The sequence below is a fragment of the Ovis aries genome, chromosome 2, assembly GCF_016772045.2.
Source record: "Ovis aries strain OAR_USU_Benz2616 breed Rambouillet chromosome 2, ARS-UI_Ramb_v3.0, whole genome shotgun sequence".
Classification (NCBI taxonomy): Eukaryota; Metazoa; Chordata; class Mammalia; order Artiodactyla; family Bovidae; genus Ovis; species Ovis aries.
The window spans coordinates 136,931,074-136,946,917 of record NC_056055.1 but is presented as its reverse complement, the minus strand read 5'-3'; the positions used below and the strand labels follow the sequence as shown (position 1 = coordinate 136,946,917).

The 15,844-nt window shown below is 45.3% G+C and overlaps 1 protein-coding gene across 8 annotated transcripts in view; it reads left to right on the top strand.

The window, feature by feature from the left end:
* RAPGEF4 (Rap guanine nucleotide exchange factor 4) overlaps positions 1-15,844 on the top strand; it is a 328,719-nt gene that overhangs the window by 239,762 nt on the left and 73,113 nt on the right. For all 8 annotated transcript variants that reach the window (XM_027964849.3, XM_060411105.1, XM_027964848.3 and 5 more), the window contains 2 exons: positions 10-131; positions 1,629-1,812. In XM_027964849.3, coding sequence (XP_027820650.1) covers positions 10-131; positions 1,629-1,812 — 306 coding nt within the window. The remainder of the gene's footprint in view (positions 1-9; positions 132-1,628; positions 1,813-15,844) is intronic.

Sequence of the window (15,844 nt, the reverse complement as noted above, 5' to 3'; positions counted from 1 at the left end):
ACTCTTCAGACAGTGCTGTGTGGGGACCGAGCTGGTGGATTGGATGCTGCAGCAGACTCCGTGTGTTCACTCCCGAACGCAGGCTGTGGGCATGTGGCAAGTCCTGGTGGAAGACAGCGTTCTCAACCATGGTAAGATGCCACGCGGTCCCTGGAAAACCCTCAAGAAACGCTCAGCGTGTTTCCCTGGGCTGGTTGTGGCCGCACTCCCACATGGGCCAGAAAGAATTATGATCTCTTTAGGGACCCGCAGAGCTGGCGTCTTCATTTAGCAATACAAATGCAGCGAATGGATGCCGTTGATTGCAGCGTTCCACCACTGTACCTTCCTAACTTGGGAGAACGTATGAAGGGAAAATGAAATTGCAACCCGAGTGCATCAGTTCCAATTATGTTTATTAGTTTGCATTCACGGTTCATTGATAGCGTGATTATACTCTGAGCATCGCACAGCAATCCTGATGCAGCGGCCAAATGAGAGCAATGAAGTGTGTGGCCTGGCTGATGACATGAGAGTAATGAATTCAGAACCTGCGTTTTCTGGGAGAGCCAATTTGTGTACCCACGCAATGACCGTAGGTAAAATCACGCGTGCTCTGTGGTTGTAGCCCCTGGTATCTAAGCAGAGTAACGATTCAGGACAGGAGTGGGACTGTGGTTTAACTCTTCATGCCATTTGTTTAAAGATCACTTTTCCAAACAGACAAACTACTAAAATCTTTCCTTTAATACCTGGGAATGTAATGATGGTCTTGCCAGTGTTTCACAGACTTTACTGTGTATACAGAACACCTGGCACTCTTGTTAAAATGCAGACTCTGATTCAGAGCGTCTGCATTTCCAACAAGCTCCCAGATGATCCTGATTCATATTTTTGAGCAGCAAGGATCTATCACTCCTTATCTTTGGACGGTGTTGATGCTCCCTCCTGAAAAGGAGCTTAAAACTTTAAGACACATAGATGACAGATTATAAACCAAGTTCATGCCTTTGGCTTTTAGAGATCTAAATCTTCTGGTTTAAAGGCAATATGATTTAAAAAAAAAAAAAACTCTTTAAAACTTGAACTAGAAGGAAATTATTATTAGATACTAGGGGTATATGACCTAGATGGTTGGTCTTGTCAGCTTTGCTCAGACAATTTTATTTTAATTTTTAAAGTGCAGACAGACATGGTTATAAACAGTACATATAAAAAGAAAAAAAAATCATGATGCTGATAAAGTCAGGTTTTTTTAAATCCGTACTTTGACAAAACCGCTATAGAGCATGATCTGGCAGTTGGTCATTTTCCTCTTTGGGATGTGTAAACCACACACTAGAAAATGTCATCAAGGCAATTTCACTGGTCAGAGGGCTCATCTCGGGGAAGTTGGCTGGTTCTCATAGGAGAGTCCCAGGGCAGCTCAGAAGATGGGCGAGTCAGAGAGAGCTGTGAGGTACATGACTGCAACCCGGAGGTCCCCTCTTCCAGCTGCACCGCCCTGGGCGAGGCCACGGGAAAAGGGTGAGGAGTCCCACCGCCTTGCTGCCACTTGGCCGTCTTGCCCGACACCATCATTCTTTCTGGTAAACAGGCTGGGAGGCAGAGGTGCCCACAGCTGACGCTTGCCCCCATGTTTCCCGTAGTGGATCAGGAGCATCACTTCCAAGACAAGTATTTATTTTATCGATTTCTGGATGATGAGCACGAGGACGCCCCTTTGCCTACGGAGGAGGAAAAGAAGGAGTGCGACGAGGAGCTGCAGGACACCATGCTGCTGCTGTCGCAGATGGGCCCGGACGCCCACATGAGGATGGTCCTCCGCAAACCGTGAGTGAGAGCCCCTAGCTGGTCGTTGGGGCCGCCCTGTGCGAGGCTCGCCCCTGCGCGGAGGGAAATGCGGCTGACTTCAAAAGTCCTGGCCTGACTTCACCCGGGGCCAAAGGAGAGGCTACAGAGGGGCGACGCAGCGGTGTTTGCCTCCTGTTACATTCTGCTATGTTTGAGCCAGATAGTTCCATTTCCCTTATTGCATGAGTTAAAACTCTGGAGACTGTTAGCAGTTGGCTCAGGATGTCAAAACGGAGTCCACGTATTAAACCACCTTTGGTCCATGACAAACAGAAACTGCTCTGCTTCTGTGCCAGACTGGGGCAGCCCCCTTCTTTGTAATGCAGTAGGACAGAGGATGTCAGGACTGCAGGCTTCATGCCAGTTCTCCTGGGCCACATTCATTCATTCAGCACATTCTTCTGCCCCATGCAGAGCCTTCTCCCCTTAGCTTGAAGACACGTTCTTTTTTAAAAAATTGAAGTACAGTTGATTTACAATATTGTGTCAGTTTCCGGCACACAACAGAGTGATGCAGTTCTATATATTTTTTCAGATTATTTTCATTATAGGTTATTGCAAGATATTGGCTATAGTTCCCTGTGCTATAGAGTTAATTCTGTTGTTTATCTATGTATAGCAGTTGCCATCTATTAGTCCCAAACTCCTAATTTATCCTCCCCCCCTCACTGTCCCCTTTGGTAATCATAAATTTGCTTTCTATGTCCGTGAGTCTTTCTGTTTTATATATAGATTCATTGGCATTACTTTTTAGATTCAGCACATAAGGGACGCCATACAACATTTGTCTCTGCCTACCTTACTTAGTATGAAAATCTCTAGGTCCATCTATGTTTCATTCTTTTTATGGCTGAGTGATAGTCCGTTGTATCAATATATACGTACCACCTCTTTATCCATTTATCTGGTGATGGGCATTTAGTTTGCCTGAATGTCTTGGCTATTGTAAATAGTGCTGTGATGCACATAGGGGTATACATATCTTTTAGAATCAGGGTTTTCATCTTAAAGACACAAGAGGACACCACTGCGCTCTCAACTCTTCAGGGCCTCCATTCGTTTGGTGAGGCGCTGCCTCCCATCCAGCTCAGTGGAAACCTACCTGAGCATCAGTAGCAACCTGCTCGCTAAAGTTGAGGACCCTCAAGTGTTTAATCAGATCAATCCAGAAAGACTCTGTTGAGCCCTTCCTCTGTTCCAGTCAGTTGCTCAGTCGTGTCTGACTCTTTGTGACCCTACGGGCTGTAGCACACCAGGCTTCCCTGTCCGTCACCAACTCCTGGAGCTTGCTCAATCTCGGGTCCATCGAGTCAGTGATGCCATCCAACCATCTCATCCTCTGTCATCCCCTTTTCCTCCTGCCTTCAATCCTTCCCAGCATCAGGGTCTTTTCCAGTGAGTCAGTTCTTTGTATCAGATGGCCAAAGTATTGGAGCTTCAGCATCAGTCCTTCCAATGAATATTCAGGACTGATTTCCTTTAGGATGGACTGCTTGGGTCTCCTTGCAGGGCAAGGGACTCACAAGAGTCTTCTCCAGCACCGCAGTTCAAAAGCATCAGTTCTTCGAGGCTCAGCTGTTTGGGACACTCCACGATCCCTGTGGGGCACACGAAGAAGCATGTGCCTCAGTTCTAGCCTCAGGGAAACCTTCTCACTAAAGGGTGGCTTGGCACATGGTCCTGCAACCACTGCACACAGGGTTTATGTATTTCTGCTGGAAATGAAATCCCACTCCACCCGGCAACTGGTGCCGGCCAGCTGTGGGTGCCGACTCTGAGTCACTGGCTTGGCCAACCTCCATTTATCAGCGGGCCTTGACAGAAGCATTGCACTTTGACACATCTCCTGTGTCCTTCAGACCAGCTTCCTGGTGTGGGCCCCACCTCCGAACAGCCTCTCACTGCACGCTCCTTCCCCAGGATTCTTCCCTTTCCCTTGCCCTTACTCTGAGCTGCAAGGAGGCTCTTCAGCATAGCTCATTTTTTGTCACAACTTTCTCTTAGTTGCACACCATGTATTTCAGAGGCCTTCCCTCGACCCAATTAGCATCATCATCCTTAACTCCACAACCATGGTTCTCAGTTCCTTTAGCTTCAAAACCCTCTCTTCAAACAAAAATTTTGCTGGAAAATCCAAAATTACCAAACAGAAAAGCCAGAGCTTCGCTGATCTCATCATGAGTGGTACTCAAGAAACCTGACCAGCAACTGATGTTCTCTGAGCCCTGAAGGACCATGAGGTGGGGCAGTGGGGGTGGGGAGTGGAGAGACAGCAGAATCCCCTGGATTTGGGGAACTCAGATGACGGCCCTCACGCTACACTGTGCTCTTGCCCTTAGACGCTTCTCTTCCCTCTTCCCTGTGGTCCGTGTCTCACCGTCCCTTGTTTACCTCCGCTTCATGTCCTGGCTCCAACCCTTCTTGCTGCCACCTTCATTCAAGCCCATATCACACAGTGGTTCTGAAACAGATGCAGGCCAGCCCCGAGGGGCAGGCATCAGAAATCGTGGGAGGGGGTTTTGTTGCCACACTGCTGGCATTTGCTGGGCAGTAGCAGGACCTAGGGATGTTGAACACACTCCACTACCTAGAACCCTACAAAATAAGAAGCTGCCCTGAACAGAAAGCCTCTGTTGAGAAACATTATTGTGAACTGAGTTTCTTAAAGGCGAAGGCATAGCTCATTTTACTTCATTCATTTAGTCGTTTAACCAATATTTATTGAACATCTGTTTTGTCCTAGATACCACGTTAGTTGCAAAGGCTGCAGCATTAAACTAGAGGGTCTCACCCCCAGCCTGAAGCTTTCTGTCTAGGGCAGGAGCCAGACCATTAACAACTAGTTTTGCAAATAATCATTTAATAACAGTTGCATTGCATGCTACAAAGGAAAATGTAGTGTACATCAATAGAACATGATCTGAAGAGGGAAACTGAACTTGATGTGGAAGTTAGAAAAGGGCATATCCCAAGCTCTCCGCCTTACACCAAGCAGACTATCAGCAAGCCTTTGCTGAGTGATTGAATGAACAAATGAACGTAAAGCCCCAGCTCTGATGTTCCCTCAGCTCTCAGTTGCTTCAAGGGAGACAGAAATGCCATTCAATTCATGTATATTTTTGAGCATCTGCCAAAGAGGTTTTTTGAAAGTAGTGAAATGGTTCCTGCCCTTGGAGAGTTTGTAATCCCGTGGAATGTGCGTGCTAACAGCATGGTAAGTCGCTTGCGTTGCGTCTGACTCTGCGACCCCATGGACTGTAGCCCCCCAGGCTCCTCTATCCATGGGATTCTCCAGACAAGAACACTGGAGTAGGTTGCCATACACTTCTCCGAGGGATCTTGCTGACCCAGGGGCTGAACCCATGTTTCTTCTGCCTCCAGTATTGGCAGAAGAGGGGTCTTTGCCACTAGCGCCACCTGGTGGGGATTAGGCACTCCCAAATTAGATTTGGATGCCACAAGCATACTGAGCGCCGGCTGCGTGGAAGACAGCATGCTAGGGATATTTGTGCCAATTGTTTGATTCACCCTTGCAAGAGCCTGAGGGCTGATGTCATGAGTGTCCCTTAGAAAGAGTAGCCTGTATTTCTTTTCCTTCCATACAGCACTAACTCAGAGATCCTTCAGAGAAAGTTACATTACAAAGTTTGGACTTTTCCAGCCCATCTCTGGCTGTAGAGTACAGGTTTCACCAGTATCCCAAGATACATCATCTTGGGTGCCCTTAGGATTGTCCCATCTTTTCAGGCTTTATGAAACTTCGAAGATTGGAATTAAACTGCTGGTTCTTCTTGTGCCTCAGTATTATTAGCTTTTATTTCTTTGCGAATGACTATCCCTAATAGATGGAAGAGTGAAGAAGGAATCTAATTTTATGAGACAGACTTCTGACTCTACACACAGACACACACACCATTTTTTATCAGATAATAACCTTTGAAACTTCTACTGTACTTTAAGTGGAAAGAAAATAAGCTGAGTTCATCAAGAATTACTGCTGTCTCTGCTGTCCTTGCAGAGAACAGCTGAGCCCTTTGCTCCTAGGAACTTGATGGTATACTCGCTGGTCCTGAAAATGTTGACTTTTGACTGCCCAAACTGCCAAGTCACTAGGAAATGTGGAGGCATGAGCTGTATTGGTTCCATGTTGACTGCTGCTGCTGCTGCTGCTGCTGCTAAGGCACTTCAGTCGTGTCCGACTCTGTGCGACCCCATAGATGGCAGCCCATCAGGCTCCCCCGTCCCTGGGATTCTCCAGGCAAGAACACTGGAGTGGGTTGCCATTTCCTTCTCCAATGCATGAAAGTGAAAAGTGAAAGGGAAGTTGCTCAGTTGTGTCTGACTCCTAGCAGCCCCATGGACTACAGCCTACCAGGCTCCTCCATCCATGAGATTTTCCAGGCAAGAGCACTGGAGTGGGGTGCCATTGCCTTCAGGACCCCCCAATATTGTAACTCAGCACAGCTGCATTTTATAATAGTCACCACTGCCCGGGAGGTTGCAGAACTCTGATAATTACTGGGAAAGAAATAACACAATATTCTTTGATGAGAAGATTACTTTGAGAATTTGATTGTATAATGAAGATGTTGCTTTGAAAGGTACTTCCTATTGTTCTGAATCTGAGACTCGCTAGCAAAAAAGAAAAAAAGTGTCACTTGTTTTGACAGGCTACTTAGAAAAATTCTCTGTTTATTACATTAACTGCGGCATTTTAACTGTCAAACTATGAAAGAATGTTCTGTAGTTTAAAAAACAGAATAGAGCTTCAGGGGGAATTTTTGGCACACTCTTGTTGCTATTGGTATTGAAAGAAAAAAAAACATATATTCTGAATGCGAAATTAGCTTTTTATGTGGTGGCAGGCAGAGTGACTCACAATGCCCACCCGGCCTCACAGGTGCAGACCTGGGTAGCTTTCGGGGGCAAGTGCTGTACAACAGTGACAGTTTGATGGCGCTGTTGTTGCAGCTTCCAGACAGGGCCAACAAACCTAAAATGAGCTTCTGGAGCTTATTGTTTTGATTTTGCTTTGTTTATAAGTCTAAAAACAAGAGGGTACCCTACAGCAAATAGATACAGTAGAGACCCTTACCAGCAGAAGCATACATTCTGGCTACCTTTGAGCAAGTACTTTGGAGAAGGGACTGGACAAAGAGATGTGGAGTGAGCAGGTAAACAGAATGTTATAAGCTTGAGGCCAGCTGGACAAAGAGAGGCTTCAAGGAGACAAAGAAGGCTCTTGCCATACAAGGCTCCCAACTTCCTCTTCCGAGTAAAGTGAGACCTAGTTCTCCACTGTTTAGAAACTGTCTATCAGAAAACAGCCTACAGGCAGGAGGCAAAAGAAGTGGATGCCATTTCCCGAATCTAATTCTAGGTCTGTCTGAAATTTTGAAATTCCGTAAAAGCCTAGAAGCTTGTCAATTGGGCCTGAGCAGAAGGGGGAAAAAATGAAATTATATATATGTATATATATTTGAATTTTATATATATTTTATAAATTATATATAAATTTATATGTAGTCAGTCACTTCAGTCATGTCCAACTCTTTGCGATCCTAGGGACTGTGGCCTGTCAGGCTCCTCTGTCCCCGGGATTCTCCAGGCAAGAATACTGGAGTGGGTTGCCATGCCCTCCTCCAGGGGGATCTTCCCGACCCAGGGATCAAACCTGTGTCTCTTAAGTCTCCTGCGTTGCCAGGCAGATTCTTTACCGCTGAGCCACTAGGGAAGCCCATGTAAATTTATATTTGTTGCTTTTTGTTCAGTCGCTCAGTTGTGTCTGACTCTTTGCAGTCCCACTGACTGCAGCACACCAGGCTTCCCTGCCCTTCACCATCTCCTGGAGCTCGCCCAAACCCAGGTTCATTGAGTCAGTGATGCCATATCATCTTGTCCTCTGTCGTCTCCATCTCCTCCTACCTTCAATCTTTCCCAGCACTGGGGTCTTTTCTAATGAGTTGGCTCTTCATATCAGGTGACCAAAGTATTGGAGCTTCAGCTTCAACATCAGTCCTTCCAGTGAATATTCAGGATTTATCTCCTTTATGATTGACTGGTTTGATCTCCTAGCAGTCCAAGGGACTCAAGAGTCTTCTCCAACACCACAGTTCAAAAACATCAGTTCTTCGGCCCTCACCCTTCTTTATGATCCAACTTCCACATCCATACACGACTACTGGGAAAACTGTAGCTTTGTCTATACTGACCTTTGTCGGCAGAGTAATGTCTCTGCTTTATAATATGCCATCTAGGTTTGTCATAACTTTTCTTCCAAAAAACATCAGTTCTTCAGCATTCAGCCTTCTTTATGATCCAACTCTCACATCCATACATAACTACGGGGAAAACTATAGCTTTGTCTGTATGGACCTTTGTTGGCAGAGTAATGTCTCTGCTTTATAATATGCTGTCTAGGTTTGTCATAGCTTTTCTTCCAAGAAGCAAGCATCTTTTAATTTCATGGCTGCAATCACCAGGAAATATATAAATATATATATATTTATATAAATTATATATGTATATTTGAATTGCTGGCAGGTTCTGGAGTCCACCAAATGGTCAGAAACTCATAATCTTAAGTTCATTTATTTCATGTGCTTGAGTAATATTTTCTAACATATACTGTGGGGCATAAGATTGAAAGGAAACAATTTAAGATAATCAAATGATATGAGAAAATACCAGAAGGAATAAAGAGTTGTTTAGACAGCCACCACCTGCTGTTCCACACATGTGCTCTAGAGGGCACGCGAGAGATTGTGAGTTTTCTCTTCGTTAGCAGAGCCTGTTTTAATAGTCTTTACCTGCCCAAGCTGTTTTTGAAGGGTGTGATATTTAAAATCCTGATAGTTATAGGACAATTTGTTTCTTCAGTGGGACCCAGATTAGCAAGCCTAAAACCATTAGTGCTTAGGCTTGTGATTTCTGCTGGGATATGCCAAGAGAATGTTCAGAGTGAAAAAAATTCCATCCTTAGATGCAAATCAAATGAAAACAGAAGCATGACTAAAAGCTGATCTTTAGGAAATAAAAAAATTCACTATGGAGCCTTTTCCTTCACCGCATGATGAACTTTGCTTTTGTTTTTCCTGAAAAGACGGCTGTGCCCTAAGGGTAAGTTTGTGGAATTTACCAGAATAAATGACTGCATTAAGTGGGCTGTTTCTAGAGTTTAGATTTGCCTTCCCCCTATGAAAGCAGTTTACTCCTTGTATCTCATGTTTACATGCCCAAGAACCAACCTATAGATTGATGCTATTAGGACCCAGATTTGGGAGAGAAAAAGATGGATATAGCTGCCGTTTACAGTTTAGGCGTCATTATTAGATTGCCTCAAGATTGTTATGCCTTTTTAATGTTCAAGTTGATCTGTTCATTGCATAGAAAATTTGGAAAGTACTCAAAAGAGTCAAAGAAGAATAAATAACACCTGCCAATCACATCTTCCAGAGATTATTATCATTAACATGTTGGTACCTATCCCTTGATTATTCTTCAGTTCCTAACGTTTTACACTTAATAATATAGCATGGCATTCTCCATGCTATAAAGGTGGGGCTTTTAATAGGTGCCTAGTAGTCTATCCTTTGAATACTCCTTAGTGCGATCAGTTTGTCACTGTTGGGTGTTTAGGTTGATTCTCAAACCCTTTCTTTTTAACCACAGCAGAAAATAAGAAGTTCCCTTCTTCCTAGAACAAAGAAAGCATTCCTAGCCTAGCAGGGGTGCAGGGGTGGGTGGGGCCAGAAAAATGTCAGGAAAGTTCCAGTAAGGAACCAAAGGTGTGCCCCAGAGCAGGCATGTGGGTAATTGTGGCTGGAGAGTTAGGCCGAGGTCAGGTTGAAGCGGGTCTGCTTCGCTGTGTGTCTTGTGTGTTATTTTATAGCCATATGGAGCACCGTTGACTAGCTTAAAGGGAGGTGTGGCATGGCCAGCTTTGCAGTAGGTAGGTTTCTCTGCTATCTGTAGAGAATGGATTGGAGGGCCCGAGACTAAAGGTAGAATGCCGGATACTGAGCTTTTTGAGAGGAGAATTAATGGCATTTTGAGAATTTAATGACAACTTCTGAGATACATGCATTTGACCTAAGAGTCTGCTAAATAAAGTGAAAGTTACACTAAGCACAAAAGCCCTGGATTCTGGTCTTACCAAGTTACCAGTAAGTCCCCCAACATCTTCAGATTACAAGTCTCTTAAACTATAACATGAGTTTAATACCTGCTTACTCTCATCCCCTGGAGAAGGAAATGGCAACCCATTCCAGTATTCTTGCCTGGAGAATCCCATGGACAGAGGAGCCTGGCAGACTACAGTTTGTGGGATCGAAAGAGTCAGACACGACCTAGTGCTATCTTTCTTACTCTTTCCCAGTTTCACAAGGGATTGTAAACGAATAAACAAATACAATAGTATTTAATTATAGCCAATGTTTATTGAGCACATGTATGCTAGGCACTGTGCTCAACAATTGTCTGATTCTATTCTTTCAACAGCTCTTTGAGGTAGTTATCAATATTATCCCCATTTTATGAATAAGAAAGTGAGGCTTCTGTTAAATCACTTGTTTATTCTGAAAGAGGGGGACTCGGATTTGGTCCAGGTCTTTCTGACTCGAGTCTGTGTTCTCTTCTGCGGTCTACCACCTGTCCCAGGCCAAAAAGGCTTCAAAACGGTCTCTTGGCTTTGTTCTTTGAGCATTGTTGAGGAAACATGTCATGGAAATCTGATTTTAAAATCGTTACTACAGACTAGTCTCAGTTCGTTAAATGATGACTATATAGATCTATGCTGTGCTGTCCTTAGTTGCTCAGCCCAACTCTTTGTGAACCCATGGACTGTAATCCACCAGGCTCCTCTGTCCATGGGTTTCTCCAGGCCAGAATACTGGAGTGGGTTGCCGTGCCCTCCTCCAGGGAATCTTTCCAACCCAGGGATCGAACCCAGGTCTCTTGCACTGCAGGCGAACTCTTTACCATCTAAGCCACCAGGGAAGCCCAGATAGACCTGAATGAAGTTCAGATATATCATCTACTGTAGAAAAAATTCATGTCAACACACATCAGGATCACAGACAAAACATAATAGTTAAATATGTTTTGCACTATACCTTTTATATATAGTGATGACATTTACATCCCCTCTTGGAACCTCAGACTAACTGTGCGAACAGAGTAGTGCTAATGTTATTACCCACAATTTACAGATGGGGAAACTGAGCTTAGTAGATTCTGAGTGTCTTCTTCATCACGCAGTAGTATATGTAGCTAAACCAGGGACAGAGCCCAAGTCTGCTTACTCCAAATCCAATTTTATTCTGTTTTTTTTTTCATGAGTAATAGTATTTCATCTCTAACAGATAGCCTCAAGTTCTTTTCTGGTGGATTTACTGAACAAGCAGTGGAATGCAAAGAAATATCTTTCTGTCCCTGATTCATGAAAAATTAATTTTTATAAAGGAAAAATAATATACCCACATAACATTTCCTCAAAAAATGTTTGCATTTTCTACCTGATATATATGTCTCATACACAAATGCAGGTAGCTATAACTATCTGCTTCCATCCAAATTTGTTTTTCTCAACTTGCTGCTTAGGTATTTTAAAGGAAAATATTTGTGGCTGTACCTTTGAAAAGGTTTAATGGTACAATTCTATTGTGCTCTGATAGTAAATGCTTTTGCTGGGAGAATTTCTGGCATATTTAGCTTCTGAACTTGAAAAACTTCAAATCACAAATGTCCCCAAACACTTAGGCCTCAGAGGCACTGAATTATGGAACCTTTACCCCATGTCCTGATGGGGATGACCTCATTTCTCCCAAATATTCTCGAGGCTTTTACCCTTAACAGCAGTTCTAAACTGCATTCATTTCTGACTTCACAAAGAAGGGAAGAATCCCCATGTACCCAGGGTTTGCAGTCAGAACTAGAGAATGTCTAATCGTATCTGATAAGCTTAAAAGGGAAAAATAAGACGGCAGAGGAGTAGGTGGATGTGGAGTACATCTCTTTCCACGGATATGGCAGGAATACACCTTCAGATACAGAGATGCTTGCAGAACTCCAGCTGAGAGCAGACCAGAGTACCTGACCACTGGAAAAGAATATGCAGAACCACGCGAAACTCGAGAGCAGGCCCTGAGCCTTTGGAGTGGGAGCACTGACTCTAAGACCCTAGACTACCAGAGAACTAACCCTAGGAAGGATCAAATGGTAAGAACTTCGACGAAGGAAACCACTTGAATATAAGACCAGGCATCACCCAACCACCAGAAGCGCTCTGCAGGACGCCTCATCCAAACAGCAAGCAAAATACAAACTCAGTCATCAGCAGACAGGATTATCACTTCACTCAGCCCTGCCCATCAGAGGGGAAAAAAAAACTCAGCACAAACCTCACCCTATATGAAACTTACACAAACCACTGGACCAACCAGTGGGCAGAACCCAAAAGGAAGAAAGAATTCAGCCTTGAAACCTGGGAAGAGGAGACCTCAAACACAATAAGTTTTTTAAAAAATGATGAAAAGGCAGAGAAATACTGCACAAATGAAGGCACAGACTAGAAACACAGAAGTCCAAATAAATGAAGAGGAAATAGGCAAACTACCTGAAAAAGAATTCAGAATAATGATAGTAAAGATGATCAAAAACTTTGAAAACAGAATGGAGAAAATGTATCTGATAAGCTTAAAATGTCCTTTTCTGGGTTGAGGATAAGGTGAGAGGGTTGTGGTGTGGCAGGGAAATGAGCCGACAGAGTCGGGGAGGATGCCTTAAATGGCCCATCACCAGGCTCTGGGAATGTCTCAAATACTTAAGAGCTAACTCTTAAGAAGCAAGTGTCCTGGGAGGTGAAGAAAAGAAACAAACACATCGTGCTGGTTTGTTAGACAAGGGGGTGGGAAACCACACCAAACTTTCCTTTAAGGGAAGTGGAAGAGTTGAATCTCAAGAAAATCTTTTAAGAGCACTGGAAAGTGCCCCATGCTTGAGAAATGAAAGCAGGAGAATCAGGTGGACTGAGGTGGAGTGTTAGCACCAAAATAAAGCATTCCAGCCCCAAGAAAAAAATAGTAAAGCATTTCCTTTATTTTGGTGCTTGACCAGGTCTTACATACTTATAACACTGACTTTTCTGGGTATTTTTCCCACGCACCAGGGAATAGGTCTACTGGGTCACAAGTCTAGAAGAACTGGGTTATTGGTCTTTCACCTGCCCAGGTTACCACTGGCCATGCCAGCGTGCCTGCTTGGTGCCTGGGTGAATCCCTCATTTTATCCACGTTCCAATAACCAAAGAGCTCTGTCTCTGACCTTGATAAATTCCTTGATAAAACTGTATTTACCAGCAGCTTCCAATATCACCTGAGCCCTTCCATCCTTTAATGTAGAAAATGCCTCTCCCTCCATCCCCATTTATTATCTTGTCTATAACTAGACATTGCCGCCAGAATGCGTCCCCTGCAGAAACTAGGCCTTTCCCCAGCAGGATCCTACAAATCCCCATCAATGTGGCACCACGCAGGTTTGTAAAGAAGCAGGGATGCCTAATGCCTCTCCCTGTGACATCTGGAGAAGGACGAGTAAAGACCAGGTACATTCACATGCTGCCGCTCAGAGCAGCCAGAGAGCCGATTCACTTCCCTGGCCTCGCAGGTCCTCTGTGAAGGTAACATGCGAGGTCCCTCCTCCTGCTCGATCGGGGCACAGTGTTCCCTTGGCTCTTGAAAGCCAGATTGCCTTCAGCCCTGGGGACCCTTTCATGACTCTTTGAACAGGCTGGGAGCTGATTTGTGGGATCCCTTCTCCATTTTTCTTTCCTGTCTGCGCCTACAAAGACCAAAGCATGAGAGGTACTCAATGCCCCTGTCTGCCACCAGAAACCTGCTTGTAAAATGCGACTTTGTTCAGTGATGATGGTGCGGAAGTAGGTGGCGCACGTGGAGGGGAGAAGCTTTGTCTGAGGCCAGAGCAGAGAGGCCTTTTCTGAGACACCAGATGGCACAGCAGCTCTGAGCTGGCGTCCCGGCCAAGGCTCGGCCTGTTCTGTTGCTGCAGCCACAAGCTCTAGGGCCGCTGGGCTGGGGGAGGGGCTCCCATCTGACTCCCACTCACGGACACAGGAAGGTCACGCCGACTTCGGCTCCATCTGGCCTCCTCCCCGGGACCTCCCTCAACCTTCAACCCTAACAACATGTTGATGGAAACCCCTCCCGGCACACCTCTCATGAACGCTTTTGTTGCTTTGTCAGCTGTAAAGATATTCATTTAACCATTTAACCATTCATTAACGCCAGTCTCTGCTCACCTTGCCGTCCTGACTTCTCTCACCTCGTTAAAACATGTGCTGTAAACAGGACCAAAAGGACGGTTGCTGTCTGGGCAGACCGCCCAGCGACAGTGGCCTGCCCTGTGATGACACTGACCGCTGTAGACCACAGGCTTGTTGTTGTTGTTGTCCCCCCTTTCATTCAGAATGGTATTTAGGACTCAGAGACTAAACTGTCTCTAGGCTTTGTTCCATTTGGTTTCACACGTCTGGCATGGGTTTCTCCGGGGCATCCAGCAAGCCCCATGGATGTCTTTATTTCTTGGTTTTGGTTGCTGATGAATGGAGGACCAGGGGTAGAATGAGTTCCACGTGGGTCTCCTCAGATTGGCCAACAGCTCCCCCACCCCTGAAGGCAGTGGGGGCTGTGCTTCGGGACAGGCCTTGCTTTCTATGAGAGGCACATGGGGAGCAGGCAGGCTGAACCCCTCCCTCCTGTCCTCCCACCAGTTGCCAAACTCAGGAGGCTCTCCCAGGAATGGGGCCCTTCCCAGGAAGTCCCTCCTGGGAGAGCTTCCACTTCTCCCCCTCCTCTGTGTCTGGCAGGAGGGCCCAGGGCTCCGCTTCCTTCCAGGCCCCTCCTGGACATTTGTCTTGGCAGGTCTCAAGTTGGAGCCTGGGCAGCCTGCTACTCGCCGGCCCCTGCCCTACGTGGCGGGGGGGTGGGGGGGGGGGGGCGGGGGGGTGATGTGATGAACCCCTGGGACCTCCTCCTGCCCTTGTCTTATCAGCAGTGCTGTCTTCCTCCTGTGTGGGTTTCCTTCTGTGAGTGCAGAGCTGTGTCTGCCTCCAGGCCTCTCTCAGCCGTTCTGTCCCCATCTGCTTCCTATCAGCCAAGAATTCCCGAAACACTCCAATCTTGCCGATAGTACTATTTTGTGGTTTGTCACAGTGGCGTGACTTAATTTCAGTGCTGTTTTGGATTTTAAAACATCTTTCCTGTTATATGTTTAGCACGGCAGACAAAATTCTGACCAAAACAAGGAGCCAATCCAGCAGGTGCTGCTTGGTTTTTGACAGTCATCTCTGTTCAGGCCCCCACTGAACTTGACTTAGACGGGGTAGCTTTAGCTGATAATTTCTTAAATCTGGATGAGTAAATTTATAATCCTACCAAAAAAAGAAAAAAAAATCTGTCTTTTCTATCTTCTAATGGGATTTGGAGTAAGAGTTCAGGTCCAACATTTTCATCCTGTCTCCTCCCTCCATTAATAATTAACTGCTTACCACGTCACATATGTGTACTATAGTTAAAGAGAATTGGGTCATGGGCATCTTGTCTTACTGGACCTTCAGTGCGGAGGATAACAGAGCATAACGCCTTCAGGATACAGAACGAGACCTGGTCCTTGGTACTGCTGCCACCTCCCCAGGGCAAACCCTGAATTCAGCAGAAATCACGAGAACTCGTGCGTTCATCCAATGAGATGTATTGAACACCTCCCACTTTATCAAGTCATCCTGCATGGGTACCATATTTCCAGTGTATCTATGCTTTGTGTATATTAGCTCATTTGATCTTTACAACAATCCTATTTATTATCCCTATTTTTACAGATGTAGGAACCAAGCATTAGACCAATTGGGTACCTAGGAAGCTCCTATTTTAGATCTCAAATCCTGTTTCTGATATTAACACAGTGCCCTTTGTGCTACCAGATGCTGCTTCTCTTG